Source organism: Ovis canadensis, chromosome 15 (assembly GCF_042477335.2).
Source record: "Ovis canadensis isolate MfBH-ARS-UI-01 breed Bighorn chromosome 15, ARS-UI_OviCan_v2, whole genome shotgun sequence".
NCBI lineage: Eukaryota > Metazoa > Chordata > Mammalia > Artiodactyla > Bovidae > Ovis > Ovis canadensis.
Window position 1 is genome coordinate 63,486,019 of NC_091259.1, and position 20,713 is coordinate 63,506,731.

Genomic DNA, 20,713 nt, shown 5'->3' on the forward strand with positions numbered 1-20,713 from the left:
GTCATAGACATGCAGCTCTGTGTGACCCTTCCACGTGGCCACCACCCAGATCAAGGAGCAGTGTTACTGGAATCCCAGAAGCCCCCTCTTGCCGCTTCCAGTCACTACCCCTAAAGGCAGCCGCCATCCTGCCTTATACTCACCATAGGTGACTTAGGGCTGCTTTCCAGTTTTCCATCAGTGGAATCACAGCATTGCTTAATAATTTGCCCACTTTCACTGTGTGTTATATTCCATTAAGCACCACGTTCATTCTTTCTTCTGGTGATAGGCATTTGAGTTGTTTCTAATTTTCGGCTATACGAAATACTTCTGCGCTAAACATTCTTTTCTTTTTTGTTGCTGGTGAATACGTGCATGTGTTTCTGTTCAGTGTATACTTATGAGTAGAATTACTGAGTGATTAAGTATGCATTTGTTCAGCCTTAATTAATATGGTCAAACGGTTTTGCAAAGTGGTTTTACCAGTTGGTACTCTCACCAGCAATGTGGATGAGCTGGACTTGGGAGAGCGAGCGTGTGTGGGTGTATGTCCCTTCCTGCAGCCGTTCTGGTCAGGGTATAATGGTATCTCACTGTGCTTTTAATTTGTATTTCCTTGATGATTAGTGAAGTTGAGCACTTTCCTTTTTGTCTGTTCACCGTGTGGATATGCTTTTTCTAATGTTTTCTTCAGAAAGCTTTGTTGTTTCACCTTTCAGTCAGATTTGCAGTCTGTGTAAAATTGCTTTTGTGTATGGTGTGAGGTTGGGGTCACAATGAAGCTTTTTCCACAAGGATAGCTAGTCTACTGAGCATGATGAGTTGAAAAGATCATCCTTTCACTAAGGCCCTGTGATGTCACCTTTTGTCAAAATCAGAGGAACTTTCTAGTCTGTTCTCTTGGTGCCAGCCTGTGTCAGTTGCTAGAGCTTTTGAAAGGTCTTGTTAACCGTGACTGTGGGTCCTCCAGCTTGCTCTTCTCCAAATGGCCTTGGCCCTCCGAGTGCTGGCTCTGTTATCCCACCTCTCAGAGGAAGCCCCCACGGCTCAGAGAGGTAGTGTGACTTTCCCCTGCTGCACAGCTCTGGAATGCAGTCTCCAGGCGTGGTGTAATTCTGAGGTTCCCACCTACACCACCGGGAACTTAGATTTCTTGAAATCAATTTCCTTCTTCCTTGATACTCTTTAGAGGAAACCGTGTGTTTACTGTAAATGGAAAGTCAGTATTATTCTCCATAAAAACAAGGTAACTGGAAGGATGTTAAAAAATAAAACAACAGAAAAATCCATTCAGTTCCAGCCTGGTGCTGTTGCTCTGAGCCTGGGCCTGGCTCCTCTTTTGTTAAGTAAATGAGCAAGGGCTGTGAGGGAATCAAGATTCGCTGGACCAAACTGAGTTCTCCTTGCAGGGAATGACTTTCTTACTGACAGTTATTGCCACATGGGCTTCCCTCGTGTCTCAGATGGTAAAGAATGTGCCTGCAATGCGGGAGACTGGGTTCGATCCCTGGGTTGGGAAGATTCCCCTGGAGGAGGGAATGGCAACCCACTCCAGGGAATTCTTGCCTGGAGAATCCCCATGGATAGAGGAGCCTGGCGGGCTGCAGTCCATGGGGTCTCAAAGAGTCAGACACAGTTGAGTGACTAAGCACAGCACAAAGCATTTTAGAACGCCCCCTGAAATGATCCCAGTGCTAAGCCAGAGCGTGCCTGGGGAAAGGCTGGAGGCTTGGGGTCCAGCTGACGGGCTGCAGGTTTTGTACATGCTCCTTGATGTCCTCATCTAAAAAATGAGACTAAAACTCTCTCCTGTTTTTCCCCTGGCTGCAGTGGCTGAACTGTCCAGGGAAGGCTCAGTGGTATCGGGTCCCCGCCCCCAGCTGGCTCTGTGTGGCCTGCTGTAAGATAAGCCCTTACTCTGCCCATGTACCGCTGGCCTGTCCCCACCACCTCCAGCAGGCCCAGGGACAGCAGATCTGGCCAGCCCTCCTGGAAGGTAGTACACACTGTTTCCAAGGTGAAGCTAGACAGAGCTCCTGGAGGGCCGATGCCACCCCAGAGACTGGAATCAGGAGGGACTGACAGCAGCAGCGCAGAGGGGTTAGCAACTTGCCCAAGGATACACAGAGCTAAGTCGTGCAGCTGGGATTCAAACTCAGGAGTGGCTGCCGGATAAATGACCTACTGGAAGACTGTGTTCTCTGAGCTCCCTGGCAGGTGGTCCCGTGCCCTTGTTCTGACTGAGGTCAGCGCCCCTGGTCTCCATCCACAGGACTCCACTGTGCCAGGCTGCATCTGAGTTGCCTGGTACTTCTCTGCCTCTGAGACTTCGCTTGAGCGGTTCCTTCTGCCTGGAGTGGCCTTTCTCTCCCGAAGCACAGCTGACTTCTGGGCCCAGGCCTTGTGAAGGCCTCTTTGTGTCCCTCTTGCTGGAACCTCTGAAATGACGCATATTCTGTTCTGCCTGTGTCTGTGGGCTGCACTAGACCATGACATTCCGTGGGGACAGGAACCCTGAACTGTTGTGACCTTCCTGTCTGGGGAGGCACGTTGTAGAAGAGCCACAGACAGCCGTGCTGACACCCCTGGGGGCACAGCACACAATGGACAGAAAGTGATGTTCCTGTTTCATGCGGCCCTATCTCATTTGATCCTCCCACAGGCCTTGGTGCGTTATCTCTTCCTCCCAGACAAGGGCCATGAAGACCAGAGAGGCGACATGGCTTGTCCAGCTTTCACAGCTTAGGGGGACCAGCTGAGAGCACCAGGGCTTTAGCCATATCTTCCCGGGACAGTCAGGAGCAGGAGGGGAGAGAGAGAGATAGAGGCCCCATCTAGTGAACCTTGGCCTTCAGGAGACTTAGAGCTGGTGCGGCTCTGAAGCGGCAAGCTGGTCTCCCTTGGGAGTCCTGGCCCCTCTTTGAACCTGTTTTTCCCATCTGGGAAGGAATTCCTCCCGCATCACCTGTGTTGGCGCACTCAGCCCGAATTCACTGAACCTGCTCCCTAAGGTTGGACGTTAGGGACACAGAGAGGAGCTGGACGTGGGCTGTGTCCTGGAGGGCTGCAGGCTGGGAGGCAGATAAGTCATGTGCAGATGGGGTAGGCAGCAGGTGCTGTCACGGGGGTCCCGGGACTGTCGGGGTGGAAGGAGGGACAGTGTCAGGCATGTGGGAGGCACTTGGGCCAAGTCTTGACAGGCAACCAGGAGCTCTCCAGGTGTGCCCGTGTGGATGGAACAGTGTGTCCAGCGGCCCTGAGTGGTCTGCGAGGAGCTTGTGGGAGCTTAGGCTCCAGGTGGAGAACTGGGAGGGGCAGGGCTCGGGGAGACGGGCAGGGGCAGAGGGAAGAGGGCAGGCTAGCGGGCAGCTAGAGGCTCAGGCTGTCCGGGTAGTGCCTCCAACACAGTGTAATAGTGCAGAAGACAGGACGTGCCCCTGGCTCAGACCCAGAGAGCAGAGGCCGGGGTTTGGAAGCTCGTTTTCCTGGTGGCTAATCTGTGCCATCAGTGGTTATGCCTGGAACTACAGGGAGGAAGCAAAGCTCAGAGGCTTGAGGTGTTGACCCAGTGGATAGAGTGGGAGGTGACCTTGGGGCAGGTGAAGGGTGCAGGAGGGCAGTCGGCCGGAAGTGTGGCCTGTGCGGAAGCCAGGGCCAGAGAGGCTGGCCTAAGGAGGCCAGGGTCAGCCTGGCGGGCAGGGGTGAGGCTGGAGAGATGGCTGAACTGGGTCAGACCCTCTGCCAGCCAGGCCTGGCCCCTGATCTTCTGGCCCTGGGCCCGGCCGAGCTTTCCCCCTCTCGGCCTGCACCTCCCTTCTATCCTCAGGAGCAAACCTTCCCAGCGTGTTGGCCACTGAGAGGCCTGGAGGGAGGCCAGAACCTTCACTCTCCACCGCCCGGCTGTGTGACCTCGGCCAGCTCGCTCCTCCCTGGGTTCTCTGGGCTCTGAACACTGGAATTGCTGGAGCTGATTTCTGGGCTCCTCCTGCTTTCAGCTTCTTTGATCTAATTCTTGCAGCTTAAATTGCTTCCTGAGCAGGTCCTACCGGAAACTGGGATGCTAATGGCGCTCCTGGTGGCTGTGTGCCAGAGCCCAGGGGCTGGCTCTCCAGCCTCACGTCTCTTTCCTGCAGGCCTCCGACGCTGGGAGGGTGGGTAAGAAGGGGCAGGGTAGAGGAATGGCCAGAGAGGGTGAGAGGTTGGCCTGAGGTCACACAGCAGTGGGACAAGCGGGCCCAGGACAATGTATGGGCGGAAGATGAAGTGGCTGCGGGTCCAGAGCAGAGGACGAGCCAGCCCTTGACCCTCGGCAGCAGGGACCATCAGCCCTGCTCTCCCTGCCCACCTGTGTTCCGCCCTCACTGCCCAGTCTCACCTCCTTCCTTTCCTGTCTCTCCTCTCCATTGAATCCCCTCATCTTTCCCTTCCCACGGGCCTGGCTAAGCCAGAGTGTGTGTGGGGTGAGCCCTGCCTGGCCCGGCACTCATCCCCTTTCTCCTGCACTTTGGGGTCACCAAGCTAAGGTGGAGGCTCCAAAGTCAGAGGATATGGGTTCAAGTCCAGACTCTGCTGTGGAACTTGGGCACGTCGCCTCCCTGCACTGAGCCTCAGTTCTCTTTTCTGAAAGATGGCAACAGTGAAAGGCTTACCCAGCGGATCTTAAATGTAGACCTCTAGCCAGGTGCTTTGCACAGGGCAGGTGCCAGAGACACGAGGGTCTCTCCTGAGAATGAGAGGGGGCTTGTCTCCTTCTTTCTCTTCTCTCTGGTCTGCTAATCAGTCTCCTCAGCCTTTGGTGAATTATACTGGCATCTTCCAGTTACTGAGGCAATATTGTTCCTAATATGGAGGTGAGAAAATGGGGAATCAGAGAGGCTGAGTGACTTGTTCAAGGCCTCAGGGTGGGCGAAGGGTACAGCTGGGACTGACACCCACATCAGTCGTGCTCTCGAACTCATGCTCTAGAAGCCAGCCTGCCTTGCCTCGGTTTCCCTCAGCTGTGCTGGGAAGTCGGGGCCTGTGTTTTTGGGGAGTGGGGCTTACGGTGCTGCCCTGAGCAGGCTGCCTGGTAAGTAGGCTCCGGGGGCCGTGGAGCTGCCAGATGGGGTCTGAGCTACATGGGCGGAGATGGGGCGGAGATGGGGTCAGGCGCCTGGCTGTCTCAGCATCTGTCAGGGCACTTGCTGCTGCTCCCTCCCCTCCCGGAGCCCTTTCCTGGCCACGTCAGTCCCGTCTGTGTCTCCTGTGTTTGGTCAGCACACGGCTGCAAGGTTAGGGTGCTGGACTGCGGGCGCTGAAGGGAGGATGGTCGTGGTGCAGTGCCCTCTGCATTGGGGCCGCACGTGGACTCAAGCCCAGACTCTGCTGTGGGATTTGGCCCTCATAAGAAATGGACCCGCTGGTCCTCATCTAGGGGGGCCTAGGTGAAGGGTCTAAGCTGAACACAGGGATATCAGGGTCATTAGCCAGAGGGGGTGAGCATGGTGTAGCCCTGGGCTTGGTGTAGCCCTTAGGGAACCCCCTGAGGGGGCTTCCATGGTGGCTCAGACAGTAAAGAATCTGCCTGCAATGCGGGAGACCCAAGTCCAATCCCTGGGTCGGGAAGATCCCCTGGAGGGAGGGCATGGCAACCCTCTTGTCTGGAGAATTCCTTGGACAGAGGAGACTGGCAGGCTACAGTCCATGGTGTTGCAGAGTCAGACACGACTGACGACTTAACACTTTCTTTGAGAGGGAGGAGAGGTCAGAGAGGGAGATGGGTCAGGACCAGTGCTAGACACCCTCGAATTCCAGGAAAGGAGACTGACTCTTTAGATGTGTGAGGTGCTACAGGATCTGGGAGGCTGTGTGGGAGTCTGGCTTTGGAATTGGAAGGTCACAAGGTGAGATTGAGGGTTGTCAGGGGAGGTAAGGTCACCAGGATTAAGGAGAGCGCTCCCTGCGGGACTGGAAACCTTGATTCCAGAAGTGCGATTAAGAAGGCAGAGAGCCCTGGAAGGAGGAGGCTAGTGACTGATTGACGGCTGGCGGGGTCTCCAGGGCCGAGGGTTTTCCACGCAGGACAGAGATGATCTCGTGACTCTGGGGGCTTCCCTGTGGCTCAGATGTGTTAAGTAGTTAGAACAGGGAAAAGGAGTCCAGAATAGTGGTGGCTAAAAGAGAAAAGCCCGCGAAAGTAGAACAAAGGAAGATTGGACCTCAGGTAGAACAAACAACACTCCTGGCTAACCCAATTTACATAGGGCAGGCCCGGGGGCGGGGAAAAAACAAATAAAAAGAGGAGCCAAAGGGCTGGGACTCTGCCCCGCCCCCCCAATCCCCGCAAGCTGGGTCGCTCTTCTCTTCTCTTCTCTTTGGGTCGACATGCCCTCACGCCTCCAGGATGAATTTTCCTGTTATTATCTAAATAAAATAGAGCTGTAATGTGGAGCTGTAACACTGATTTGTCTAAGAGCTATAACACGGTCCGTTCGAGAGCTGAGAACTATGACACGGCCTGTCCAAGACCCGAGAGCTGTGACATGCCAAGGGCTTTAATGTCCGTCACCCCAGATCTTTGTAGTGATGAGACAGAACCGAGGGGTATACACTCGCCCGACAGACGTAAAGAATCTGCCTGTCAATACAGGAGACCCGCGTTCGATCCCTGGGTCAGGAAGACCTCCTGGAGAAGGAAATGGTAACCTACTCCAGTATTCTTGCCTGGAGGATTGCATGGACAGAGGACCCTGGCAGGCTACATACAGTTCGTGGGGTCGCAGAGTCACACACAACTGAGCGACTAACAACACTTCCTGAGGGTGTGCCACTAGCCAGGGGGCTGCTGGGTCACCGCTAGTCTGACTCTGCCCGGGGGGTCTAGAAAGGCTGGTGGAACAAAGAAAGGGAGGAGATGGGTGCGTCCAGGCAGCCCTGATCGCCATTGTGTTTACACCCTGTCGGCTTGTGGGCCTGGCTTCACCGCTGAGCATCACAAATAAGGAAATTCAGGCTGTGGAGTCAGGCCAGTCATTGCTCTTCCTGCTTTGCTTCTAGCAGCTGTGTGACCTCGGGCAGGTCTCTTTCCCTCTCTGAGCCTCAACTGTGGCCCGCACAATGGGGATGAAGATGCCCACTTTCCAGGGTGGAGGGGAGGGAGTACTCGGGGACCACCTCCTTCAGGGTCCTGTGGGGCTCAAGTTCTCAGGAAGTGATGATCTGATCTTCTGTCCTTCCAGGTGCTCGGAAGCTGCCCTCTGCTGCCTCGTCTCAGCCTCGCCTCCTGTGGCAGCAATCACCATGTTCTCCTGTGTGAAGCCCTATGAGGACCAGAACTACTCGGCCCTGAAACGGGCCTGTCTGCGTAGGAAGGTGCTCTTTGAGGACCCCAACTTCCCCGCCACCGACGACTCGCTCTACTATAAGGGCAGCCCAGGGCCCACCGTTAGGTGGAAGCGGCCCAAGGTCAGTGTCTGGTCTGAACTGGAGCTGAGACAGGCAGGCCTAGACCCACCTAGTCTGCGAGGGACAGTGGATGGCTGGGAGGGGTCCCTCCGAGGCTCCAGGTGACAGAGAAAGTGGAGGGGCTGATGCACGGCCTTCCTGTTGTCAGATTGCATCTGGATAGGGAGCCAGGAGTTGTTCCGTTGCTCAGTCATGTCCAACTCTTTGCAACCCCATGGACTGCAGCATGCCAGGCTGCCCTGTCCTTCACTATCTCCTAGTTTGCTCAAATTCATGTCCATTGAGTCAGTGATGCCATCCAACCATCTTATCCTCTGTCGCCCTCCTCTCCTCCTGCCTTCAATTTTCCCAGCATCAGGATCTTTTCCAATGAGTTGACTCTTTGCATCAGGTGGCCAAAGTATTAGAGCTTCAGCTTCAGCATTAGTCCTTCTAATGAATATTCAGGGTTGATTTCCTTTAGTATTGATTGATTTGATCTCCTTGCTGTCCAAAGGACTCTCAAGAGTCTTCTCTAGCACTACAGTTTGAAAGCATTGATTCTTTGGTGCTCAGCCTTCTTTATGGTCTGACTCTCACATCCGGGTATGACTACTGGAAAGAGCATAGCTTTGACTATAAGGACTTTTGTCAGTAAAGTGATGGCTCTGCTTTTTAGTATGCTATCTAGGTTTGTCACAGCTTTCCTTCCAAGGAGCAAGTGTCTTTTAATTTAAGGGAGCCAGGAGAATGGCCCTCAATTCTGTAGCCACCACTGCCCAGCCAGGACCTCACCCCCTCCCTGGAACTCAGCTTCCTTATGAGGGAGGTGGGGCCCTCTGTTCTGCCAGCCAGGGTTGTTTTGGGGATAAAAATGAGGTGATGTGAATGTGACGTTTTTCTAGTACAATTAGAGTGACATTCAAGTAGAAGAAATTTACTTTGCTGATTATTGTCAGTGATTTTTATAGTGATTTTGAAATAGTTACTTGCTGTACATGGAAAGGATTTTATTATGATGGTTAATTAGTAATAATAGTAGTAGTAAAAAATAAAAGCACTGCATAGACCTGTTGTGAGCATTTAAAGAGATGATGCATGAAAGTCTGGCACAGGGCCTGGCACCCATAAGACAGCTGTCATCATTACTGTTGGAATCGGTGAATTATGGAGCATCTGGCTGGCGGCTCCCTCTGTCTTGGCCTGGGTCGCTGAGGCTGGAATGTGTTGAACAGAAGTATCTGGCCTCATGGCGTGATCTCATCCTCTTTAACCATGATTCCTGAGTGTGAGAGTGGGTGCCCCAGGGGCCTGGGTGACCACCGAGAGGCTGCTGAAGGCCACTGCCCCAGGTCCCCTCTCTGTGCTGCACCACAAGCATCCTCCCTCCAGTGCCCGCAGCCATGCTGGTGACACAGAGTTGTTCACACCAGAGGGACTCAGTGTTGGAGACAGTGATGGACCTGGGTGCCTGGAGCCAGGGAGACCCCCCTGTCCGGTACTCAGAGGTACTCACAGGAGGCATCGCAGAGCTGAAGGGTGAGAGGGTATGGTGTGAGAAAGACCTGAGCTTGAAAGTCCTCAGGCTTATTTGGGAGTAAGGGGAGAGGAGGTCTGGGGCCCTGGGCTTGATGGAGCTGAGCCAGGCCAGCTGTGCTCTGAGGCAGCGGGAATCACAGGCCAGATTCTCAACAGCGTTTTCACGGCAGATTTGCACTTTACGAAGTTCCCTTCAGCCCCCTGGGCGTTTGGGGAAAGTGAAGTTTAGTTTTTAATGTTCCTCTCATAGGCTAGGCTCTCAAGTCCCTTCCAAGGCAGAAAATCCTGTTTTCTTGGACTAGGATACTTACGAGGTAGGGAAGCTGAGTCCAAGAAGGGTGGGCACCTGCCTCGATCACTCAGGGAGCCGGGAGCAGAGCCAGCCGGGGACCCAGCAGTCTTGCTTCCCCTGGCCCACCTGCCCAGTTCCAGAGAGAGCCTCCCTAGTGCCCCAGGGACTTCCACACCATGAGCTGCACTGCCTTGAAGTTCTCTGAGCTCCTAGCCGCCTCCTGGCTGGCCTGAGACTCCTGTCCTTGGCGCAATCCCAACCCCCATGCCTCCTCCCTCCTCTTTGTTTGGTGGGTGGGAAGGAGGCCGGCCTCACAAGACCTTTGTGAGGCTTTCGGTGGAGGGGAGACACTGGAGCCCTCTGCCCTCCTCTGACCCCACTCCCTCGTGGCCCGCCTGCTGGCCCTCTCCTGCCCTCTGGCCATCACCCAGGCATTTTAGATCCTGTGGCTCTGGAAGGAAGCTGCTGAGGCACGACCGGGATGGTTGGGCTTGATACAGTGAGAAGAGGAAACGCCAGGCTGCCTGGGCTCAGCAGCCTCTTGCTGTGTGACCCTGGTGGAGTCACCTGCCCTCTCTGGGCTCTCTGCCTGCCAGTTCGGGAGTCCTGCCTTGCACACTCTCCTGCACTGCCCTCCTCATCGGGCTTGGTGCCCAGTCCTCCACAGACATGCAAAGCGGAGGAACCGAGCTGCCCTGCCTGTCGAGGGCTGGATGTGGAGGCGGGTGACAGGCAGCGTGTGGCAGTTGGTATTGAGAAGGAGGTGACAGAGTGGGGGCCAGGGGCAGTAGAGGGGGGGGTCAGTTCTGGTTTGGAAGGCACTGCTGAGTGGTATGCAATGAGGGGGTGAGACGGTGTCGACCCTGGTGTGAGGGATGGGCGTGTGTACGCAGCCCTGCTCCACGCACAGGACACAGGACATGGGGTTGGTGCAGCTGGAAGCCGTGCCCTTGTCCCGGGTGGGTGTGGCGGGGCCAGCCCAGTGGGGTGACCATTAACTCGCAGCTGTTTGGCCCTGGGCCAGTGAGATGGAACTTTGGCCCAAAGCCGCCACGTTTCTGTGCAGTTCCACTTCCTGGGTCCTGTGACCTGACTGTTTACAAATAGAGCAAAACCCCGACTTTCTGGAAGGCCCAGGGGAAGCTGTTTTCACTCCCATCACACCCCCAGCTCCTTCTCTTGATGTGAGTCTGGTATCCTTAGTCTGGTATTGTGGCCTGTCTGCTCTTGGGGGATCTCCTCAGTCAGCCGCCCTGCCTGCCAGCCTCCCTCCTCTTTCCCCCGAAATGGAATGAGGAAGCTGGCCGTGGAGCCAGATGGCCTCAGCCCTACTCTCCAGGAGGTGTGACCTTGAACGAGTCACTTTCCTCCGGGGGCCTCAGCTTCCTGCTCTGTGAATGGGGAGGAGTTCTTCCTTCCCCTGGTGTCTGGAGGTTGAGAGTCTTGAGGTACTTGCGCTATTAGACACACCAGAGGCAGATGACAAACTTCGTGCTGGGGACCCAGAGTCGGTCCTGCTCGGAAGCCCCACCTCCTGTGCACTCTCTGGTCCGATTCAGTCCCACACAAGGCACCTGCCTCGGCCCACACCTCCTCCCAGCTCCAGTGTTCCTTGGTTCTTTACCATTCAATAAATATTTGCTGGGCGCCTCCCTCAGGGACCTAACCGGGGAGATAAGAGGAGATAAGAGACTGGAGCAGAAGGCCTGTGACTTGGGGAAACCCAAGGGGATGGGTACATGGAGGGGGGCTTCCTCTTTTCTCAGGCCCGAGGCCTTAGTACAGCCGCTTCTCCACCCTGTGGGGTAGACCCCGCCATGTCCCCCATACTCTGCTGTCCCCAATCTCTGGGGATAAGAGATAAGGACCCCAATCTCAGGTCCTTTGGAATCAAGAAAGGGACAACTCCGGGTCCCACAAACAGATGTCAGTTTTGGAACCTCCCAGATTCTCGCGTGGTGGCCTGGTGGTCTCCAGCCCTGTGTCTGGGGCTCAGACTCACACCAGCACCTGGAGGAGACCCTGCTCCCCGGCTGCACTGAGCAGTAGGCTCCTTTATGACGTGAGATGAGCACTTTGTGCTGAGTCCAGCCACCGGGGCCTCTGCCCTGCCTGGGAATGACCCCTCCAGGGCGCTTGTGGGGTGGCCTTTGAGGAGGGGATTGCTGGGGAGGCAGGTCTGTGGCAGAGGCAACAGGGCACCAGCTGTAACCTCTGCCCTGCTTTCCATCCCAGGCAGAGGTCCCACTTTCTTCCTGGGCCTCAGTTTCCCCAGTTGTCTAATTGATTCCGGTTATGATCTTAGATTCCGAGAGGGAGGTGACCGGGGTGAAGGTGGATGGACGATGAGAAGGGGTGAGGGCAGAGGGGCTGAGGGTGCCCCGCACTTGCTGACTAGCTGCCCCCCTCTTTGTACACCAGGCCTGGAAACCTGAAGTTCACGTTCAGGGAGGAGGTGGTTATGGGCTGTGACCTGTAGCCTGTGGAGGTGGTCTAATAGGCTCGGAGGGACCAAGAGGTGAGAGGTGGCCACAGGAGCAGGGGGCCGGGCCTCACAGAGAGGTCCAGTGACCACAGAGGAGCGGTCATCCCAGCCCTAGGGGTGGCCTGGCCCAGAACCTGCCAAGCCCTCCCCTGACACTGGCGGTGGGCAGAGCCAGGCCTGGACCCGGCCCTGGAGCTCGCAGGCTGGTGGGGAGACTCCCAAGGGGAACCTCAGTGTGGGCAGCGATGGGAGGGAGCACAGGGGGCTGATGTTGTCAGAAGCGGCATCTGTCTCCAGGCTGTGGCTAGATCCTGTCTTGGGGGGGAATTAGGAGTTTCCATTCCTTTCCACTCTGGAGCCTCCCTGCCCTCAGTCCCCTCCATGCTTGCTCTGCCGGCGTCACCACCTCCAGGCAGTCTCCTCTGATCTCTCCCCTTGTTCCTGCTATCACTGCTGGGCTCATGTGGAGGGTTACCCTCAGACTTCTCCTCCAGGGCCCTGCCTGTGGGCTGGGGATTTTCTGACTGGCTCTGCTCCGTGCCTAGCTGATGGCCCAGGACAGGTCGGAGGACAGACGTGGGTCTTGAGAAGTCAGGCCCCATAGTGACACGGGTGAGGGTCTGCGCTGCCCCTGACCCCTTGGGCTTATTGCCATATAGCAAGGCCCCCACGCTGGGCTGAGGACAGGTGCAGGGGGATGGGGAAGGGACAGTGGCTTTGTCACTCACAAGCCCTGGTCCAGATGGAGGCTCCGGAGCTAACTGTCTGGACTGGAATCCCAGTTCACCTCTTTCTCCATGGCCTTTCAAGATGACTTAATCTCTCTGTGCCTTGGTTTCCTCATCTGTAAATTGGAGATACCTATCTCACAGGATTGTTCTGCACAGCTAGGCACACAACTGGTGCCCAGTCATTGCAGGCTGTTTCTGATTGTTCTGTTCAGGGTGTCCCATGGTGGCCCCGGGTGCCTCCAACCTCTAGTGGTTTCTCTGTCTTAAGCTGGCAGACCCGCATCTCTCCTGGTAACAGGAACACACCCTAGACCACCTCCTCCTCTCTGCTCCCTCCTGGACTGGAGGGTTTGCCCCCAGTCTGTGCTCCCTCACAGGGCAGGGCTGAGATTGGAGCCAGGACTCCTCACCCCCCAAGCTCAGTCTCTCCCAGGGGCCAGAGCCCTGTTCTGGGGCGGGAGGGCCAGGCAGGGATGGCTGGGCCTGCCCACAGGCTGCCTTGGCAGCGCGGCTTAGTGAGGAGGAGAGCTCCGTCCCAAGGGCTGGGCTCTGTCTCATTGGTCCGCTTGACCCGTGACCCTGCACGTCACCACCCGCTGCCTGACCCTGGCATCCTCGTCTGTGGAACGGGTGGTCCAGTCTCTGGGCAGGGCCCAGCAGGGGGAGGGGTGCCTTGGAGATCACTTCCTGGGATGCCAGGCAGCAGCTGTCTCTTCCCATGGTGGGGGTATGACTGGGTCCTCCAGGTATGAAGCCTCCCTCCACACTTGTCCTGCTGACCCCAGGAGGCAGATGCTGAGTCATGGCTTCCTCTGGCTGGGCCTGGGAGATAAGATAAGGAGGGCTTCTGGAGAGCTCACTGTGTTTCCAGCCTCAATGGGTTTCCATGACCTGGGGCAGTGTTACGCAGATCTGTTGCACCCCGCAGTCCACGGTCTGTACTCTGGGGGAGCTGCCTTGCAGCTTGGCCCTGGGCCACCCTGAAATCCCATCTGGAGTGCTCGTGCCCGCAGTCCGGCCCTGCCAGACTCCTGATTTTCCCAGGCAGAGGTGGCAGGAGGAGTCCTGAACACCTTAGAAGAGCTGACAGCTCTTTGCCCCGTGTTCCCCTGCCTCAGCCCACTCCAGTATTCTTGCCTGGAGAATTTCATGGACAGAGGCGCATGGTGGGCTACAGTCCATGGGGTCACAAAGAGTTGGATGAGTGACTAACACTTTCACTTTCACTTTCCCCCTGCCTCTGTGACCTGTGGAATCCTTACAAAGCCCTGCAAGTGTAATAGTCTGCCTCCTTTGCACAGGGCAGGAAACGGGAGGCTCAGAGAGGTTAAGCCACTGGCCCAAAGTTGCACAGCAGGAATTTGAAGTCTGTCTTCCTGACTCTGCTACCCTCTGCTGGCTGCTTGCGGTAGGACCTCAGTAGCTTTGTGGACACTGAACTGGTTTAGGCACAGCCACTGAAGTGGAAGCAGGCTTGTGCTGTGTGGCTGTAACATGTTGTTCAGCCTCTCTGGGCCTCAGTTTCCTCATCTGTAAAATGAGCATAGTGCCCACCTCTCAGGACCATGCATGGTGAGGATAGATCACGGTGCCAGCAGGAGGGAAGGCATGCCCCAGTGTTTACCTCCCCACCCCCTATTGTCGCCCCTCCCCTCCCCTCCTTGGAGAATGAGCTGTAGAGTGAAGAAGCTGATGGGTGAGGAGGACGGGTCTGGGGAGGCCCTCTGAGGGTATCTGCTTAGTTCTGCTTGGCATTGGCTTGCTGTGTGCCCTTGAAAGTCACTGCCTCTCTCTGAATCTCCATTCCTTATCCATAAAATGGAATAGGAAGGCCACATTTATAGGAGATATCTAGAAGAGTCAAATTCATAGAGTCAGAAAGTACATTGGTAGATGCCCCAGGGGCCAGGTGGGGTGATGGGGAGGGAGGGTGGGGAGTTAAGTGTTTAATGAGGCTAGAATTTCAGTTTAGGAAGGTGAAAAGTCTGGGAGATGGATGATAGTGAAAGTTGCCCAGCAGTGTGAATGTACTTAATGCCTCTGAACCATACAGTTAAATATTGTTAAAATGCTATGTTTTATATTATGTGACTTTTATCACAATAAAAAAAAGAAAACATAAAAAAGAAATAAAATGAAAACAAAACCAGGGCTGCACTGCTTGGATGGGGTGAAGGTCAGGTGAGACAGTCCGAGGATGCGCCCAGATGGGCTCTGGCATGGCCGTCTGTCTCCCCGCTTCTCCCCGCCCTTTGCACTCATCATGTGTCATTATGGTATGTTTCTGCCCCGTACCTTGCCCCACCTGGGGATCACGGGCCCCTGAAAGCTGGCAGGGATGGGTCCACAGGGCTGCTGGTGCTGGCGGATGATGGACACTGAGTCCTTGCTGGTCAGGGAAGACCACAGCGGGCAGGAGGAAGGTGGTGGCCCTGGTCCAGCCCCCCGAAGTCCTTCCACAGCATTTGCTCATCATCCAGACTCTGGCAGAGGAACAGAGCCAGGGGACGGGAGAAGGGCTTTCAGAGCAGCCCTAGGGGAAGCTGGGTTTGGAGAGACTTGACACAGGGCCCCAGTTGTCCAGGGTAGGCAGCGGATCTCCCACTCAGACAGTGAGGTCTCCTCTTGGCTTCTCCGCAGGACATCTGCGAGGACCCCCGCCTCTTTGTGGACGGCATCAGCTCCCACGACCTGCACCAGGGCCAGGTGGGCAACTGCTGGTTTGTGGCGGCCTGCTCATCCCTCGCTTCCCGTGAGTCACTGTGGCAAAAGGTGAGGCCTGGGTAGGGTGGGGGTGCTGGGGAGACTTAATCAGCCTGGCGCCCTCACCACCAGATGGGGGAGGTGGGGCCTGAATGAGTAGGTGAGACTTGATGACAGCTTGGGCAGGGGTGGGGTGATGCTGGGGCTCCCCAGTATTGGCTGAACCTCAGAATTGCCTTCCCCTCCCCTGCCACTCAGGGGTGGGTGCTGGGAATCTATAGCTCCCAATTCTGACACATTCCCTTGTGACTCTTTGGGGGCCCACGGTGTCCCTGGAGCCACTTGGTACAATAGGCACCTGTGAAATGTGGAAGCTGCCTAAATCGTGCCGTGTGGAGCCACCACTACCTGGGGCTCAGGAGACCCTGTCAGGATCTGCTGTGTACCTTGGCCAGTCCTTGTCCTTCTTGGGGCCTCACTCTTCTCACTTGTTCAGCGGGAGTGATCAGCAGACCATCCCTTGTTGTGATTCATGGATCCAAGCAGCCAGTGTTCTGGACCAGGATGATCGGGTTTTCTGGTGCAAAGAATGGGCTCGAGGTCCCGACACTTCGCCCTCTTGTGGATGCATTTGGTGGTCCAGCTCTTAAATCCAACAGCGTTCCTTCCTGGGGAGGTGGGGAGGCTGGGAAGCTGGAGTTGTGATTGCTAAACAATCATTGACGGGGACTGCCTCCTGGGTTCCCACCCCAGCAAATACAAGTCATTGCCCCTTTCTCATTCCTATCCTTCCTGCTTTTTCTGTAGAGCAGGGCTTAAGAGCACCGGGCACCTGAGTCTTCTGGGCTCAGGTGGGAGTCCCAGCCTCGCCATTTCTTAGCTTTATAATTAGCCTCAGGTTACTCATCCAAAAAGCTAGGGTATCAGAGTAGCTCCCTCTCGGGCAGCTGTGAGGGTAGAAGGAGGCACTGCCCTTAAAGGGCCTTGCACAGTGCGGTGCTGGGGGAGTGGCGCCTGCGGGAGCCAGTGCTGTGATAATTCAGATTCCCATCCTGGGTGCAAGCAGGGTGCAAGGAGCAGGTGAGTTTGTTCTTGTCGCAAATCGTCCCTCAGCCTCTAGAGGGCGCTGTGCCCTCGCTCCAGGCTTGGACTGTCATAGGTGACCTCTTGTCACGTCTTCTGAACAGGGGTGTGACCTCTCACAGCCACCCTGAGCAGGCATGCCTGGGACCTGGCCCCAGTGGTCCTGTGGGATACGGGGAGCTTTTTGCCCTAGGGCCCTCAGCAGAGGCCACTGCTGAACCCGTTGACGTGGGCAGTCAAGGGGCATCCGAGCTGGGAGGGCCTCCAAGAGCCTCATGGCCCAGAGAGGGTGGGGGCCCGGTGCTGTTCTCTGGGGGGAGAGTTGCTCTCCCCCTCCCCCTCCAGGCTCCAGCCCCCTTCTTTGAACCCAGAGCAAGGTGTGCAGCCTCCAAGTCAGGGAGGGCTCAGTCTGGGGCTGGTAGTGGCGCTTGGGAACCTGTGGGGCTGGCCCCACGCCTCCCCTCTGCCCTGTAATTGCCTGTTTATCTTTGATCTCCCCTCTTGAGGTGAGCTCCCCAGGGGCAGAGCTGGTCTAACTTATATCTTCTCTCTGAGCCCAGCAGGAGCCTGGCACAGAGAGAGCTCAAGAAAGTTTTGAGAACCCAGCCCTTCCCCAAACTGTTGGACCTCATGACTGGCAAGCAGCCCCACAGCGGGCCTTGCTGTCTCAGGCTTCCTGGGGGCTTTCAGTGGGGCCAGAGCCCCTCTGTGTCCTTCCTGGGGAATGGCCTGTCTGGTTATTTGTAGAGAGAAGCCCCAGCTCGCTATGGGCCTGCCCTGCGCCTGGCCGCTGGTGAAGCTCCCCGCCTAGTAAGCGGAAAAGGGGGCCCTGGACCCGCAGACAAGAGGCCTGTCATTGATGCTGTGTGACCGCGGGCAGACCTGTATTTAGCTCTGGGCAGCAGGTTCTTCCTGCAGGGTGTTTCAGGGCACCCACCTGACTGGTCTGGAGGCTTCGAGGGTGAAATCTCCAGGAGCCTGGGTCCCCGGGAGGTTGGGGCAGGGCGGGCTGCGCTGGACTAATTGCGCTCTGCCTTCTGGTGCTGCTGTGGTGAGAGCCCCTGGGCCCTGGCAGGAGGCACGAGGCCCCGGGGAGCTCATTACTGTTTGCCTCCTGTCCTGTCCCTGCTGACTGGGCCCTATCTGTTGTCACCCCGCACTTGCTGGGCCTGTTGCCCTGCAGGGCCTCCCCTGACCCGCCCTGTTTTCGTCATGGAATGGGGCGGGGTGCACCCTTGCTCCCCCTCCTGCCTCACACTCTGGGGGTGCTGAGCCTCAGACACGGGCACATTACACCCTTGACACACGTGCCCCCTTCTCCAGGGAGCCACCCCTTTACCTTGAGTATTGGACAGAGCCTGGGGCCAGCAGGCGCAGGAGTTGAACCGGCCAAACCTGGGTGTGATTCTGGTTGGGTTTCTTGAGTTGTGTGACCTGGGGCAGGTCACATTCCTGTGCACGACCTCTGGGTAAAGCTGGTCTTTCCCGTCCCCAGGGTGGGGGTGGGGTTAGAGGAACTCATGGGCTGGGAGTGGGGGTAAGTCCATGGCGCTTAGTGGCAACCTGTGTGCATTGAATGCCCACCCCGTACGGTGCCCCTCCTCTGGGCTCCCACCTGTTTCCCTGTTCTGCTGGACACTTCTTGACGGCAGCACCCTCCACCCCATGGGATCCTCAGTGGGGGCATTATTGCCTCCACAACATGACTGTGTGTTCCCTGAGGGCAGGGCAGTGGACTTCAGGTGACCAGGTTTTGTGGACCAGAAGTCAGGATGTGAGAGTGGGGTGGGGCATTTGCCATTAGCCTGGCCTGGCCCACACCAGGTGAGTTCACCTCCCCAGGAGCCTGGCTTGGGCTCGGGGGCAGGTTTGATCCCTGTGCTGAGCCATAGGGTGCCCAGGAGGAATCAGCTGCCCCCCTGGCTGGAGTAGAGCAGGAGAAGAAACTCAGTGGGGTGCCTGGGTGTCTGAGAGTAAGTGGTGGGAGCTGGGCATCTTGGGCCAGGGCCTGGGGGAGGCATCTGGGGGCAGGGCCGAGCAGTCTTTTGTGCTGTGCAATGGCACCCCACTCCAGTACTCTTGCCTGGAAAATCCCATGGATGGAGGAGCCTGCTGGGCTGCAGCTCATGGGGTCGCTAAGAGTCAGACATGACTGAACGACTTCGCTTTCACTTTTTACTTTCATGCATTGGAGAAGGAAATGGCAACCCACTCCAGTGTTCTTGCCTGGAGAATCCCAGGGACGGGGGAGCCTGGTGGGCTGCCGTCTATGAGGTCGCACAGAGTCGGACACGACTGAAGCGACTTAGCAGCAAGTCACTTCAGCTGTGTCCGACTCTGTGCGACCCCATGGACTGTAGCCCGACAGGCTCATCCATCCATGGGATTCTCCAGGCAAGAACACTGGAGTGGGTTGCCATGCCCTCTTCCAGGGGATCTTCCTAACCCAGAGATGGAACCTGCGTCTCTTAAGGCTCCTGCATTGGCAGGCAGGTTCTTTACCACTAGTGCCACCTGGGAAGCCCGAGCAGTCTTTTGGTTCCATTTAAAAATGTTTCCCCTCCCACACCTGCACTGCTATCTGAGCAATCCCTGCCCTTTAGAATATGGCAGTTCATTCACCACGTGGAAATTGAACTCCAGCTCTGCCTGTGCCATTGTGGGTACCAGGGACAGGTAACGGTTTGCCAGCAAATTTGGAAAATTCAGCATTGACCACAGGACTGGAAGAAGTCAGTTTTCACTCCAGTCCCAAAGAAGGGCAATGCCAAAGAATGTTCAAACTACCACAGAGTTGCATTCATTTCACATGCTAGCAAAGTAATGCTCAAAATTCTCCAAGCTAGGCCTCAACAGTATGTGGACGGAGAACTTCCGGATGTTCAGGTTGGATTTATAAAAGGGAGAAGAACCAGAGATCAAATTGCTAACAGACACTGGATCATAGAAAAAGCAAGAGAATTCTAGAAAAACATCTGTTTATGCTTCATTGACTATGCTAAAGCTTTTGACTGTGTGGATCACAACAAACTGTGGAAACTTCTTCAAGAGATGGGAGTACCAGACCACCTTACCTGACTCCTGAGAAATCTGTATGCAGATCAAGAAGCAACAGTTGGAACCGGACATGGAACAATGGACTGGTTCAAAATTGGGAAAAGAATACGACAAAGCTGTATATTGTCACCCTGCTTATTTAACATCTATGCAGAGTACATCATGAGAAATGCTAGGCTGGATGAAGCACAAGCTGGAATCAAGATTGCTGAGACAAATATCAACAATCTTAGATATGCAGATGACACTATTGTTATGGCAGAAAGCAAAGAAGAACTAAAGGGCCCCTTGATGAAAGTGAAAGAGGAGTGAAAAAGCTGGTTTAAAAACTCAGCGTTCAAAAAACGAAGATCTAGTCTCATCACTTCATGGCAAACAGATGGGGAAACAATGGAAACAGTGAGAGATTTTATTTTCTTGGGCTCCAAAATCACTGCAAATGGTCACTGCAAATTTCATGCAAATTTCATGACTGCAGCCGTGAAATTCAAAGACACTTGCTCCTTGGAAGAAAAGCTATGACCAACCTAGACAGCATATTAAAAAGCAGAGACATTACTTTGCCAACAAAGATCCATCTAGTCAAAGCTATGGTTTCTCCAGTAGTCATGTGAGAGTTGGACCATAAAAAAGGCTGAGCGCCAAAGAATTGATGCTTTTGAACTGTGGTGTTGGAGAACACTGTTGAGAGTCCCTTGGACTTAAAGAGATCAACCCAGTCAATCCTAAAGGAAATCAATCCTGAATATTCATTGGAGGGACTGATGCTGAGGCTGAAGGTCCAATACTTTGGCCACCTGATGTGAAGAACTGATTCTTTAGAAAAGACCCTGATGCTGGGAAAGATTGAAGGCGGGAGAAGGGGATGACAGAGGATGAGGTGGTTGGATGGCATCACTGACTCAATGGACATGAGTTTGAGCAAGCTCCAGGAGATGGTGAGGGACAAGCAGGCCTGGCATGCTGCAGTCCATGGTGTCAAAAAGAGCTGGACATGACTGAGTGGCTAAACAACAAAATGCTTGTGGTCCACTAGGGGCCTCCCTGGTGGCTCAGTGGTGAAGAATCTGCCTGTGATTCAGGAGACCCAGGCTCGATCCCTGGGTCGGGAAGGTCCCCTGGAAGAGGGCATGGCAACCCAGTCCAGTATTCTTGCTTGGAGAATCCCATGGACAGAGGAGCCTGGTGGGCTAGTCTCTGGGGTCGCAGTGAGTCAGACACAACTATAGCAACTGAACACACACATGGTCCACTAGACCCTTGATTGTTTTCGGTTATTGTACTTTGGCCTGTGCTTCTGTCCTCTGTGTGTGTGTGTGGCATGTCATGGCAGCTTCCCTTTTCCATCACCCCACCCCCAGCTACACTCATATACTCCATTTCTTTCCTTTGCCCACATATAATAGTGGAGCTCCTGGT

General features: G+C 55.4%; 1 protein-coding gene across 2 annotated transcripts in view; it reads left to right on the plus strand.

The window, feature by feature from the left end:
* Positions 1–20,713, plus strand: part of CAPN5 (calpain 5) — a 56,571-nt gene that overhangs the window by 8,984 nt on the left and 26,874 nt on the right. The window contains exons 1-3 of one of the 2 annotated variants that reach the window (XM_069553830.1): positions 2,736–2,993; positions 7,200–7,425; positions 15,092–15,223. In XM_069553830.1, the coding sequence (XP_069409931.1) occupies positions 7,261–7,425; positions 15,092–15,223 (297 nt within the window). In that variant the 5' untranslated portion in view covers positions 2,736–2,993; positions 7,200–7,260. Of the gene's footprint in view, positions 1–2,735; positions 2,994–7,199; positions 7,426–15,091; positions 15,224–20,713 lie in introns of those variants that run through there. The other variant, XM_069553829.1, reaches the window with a different exon arrangement.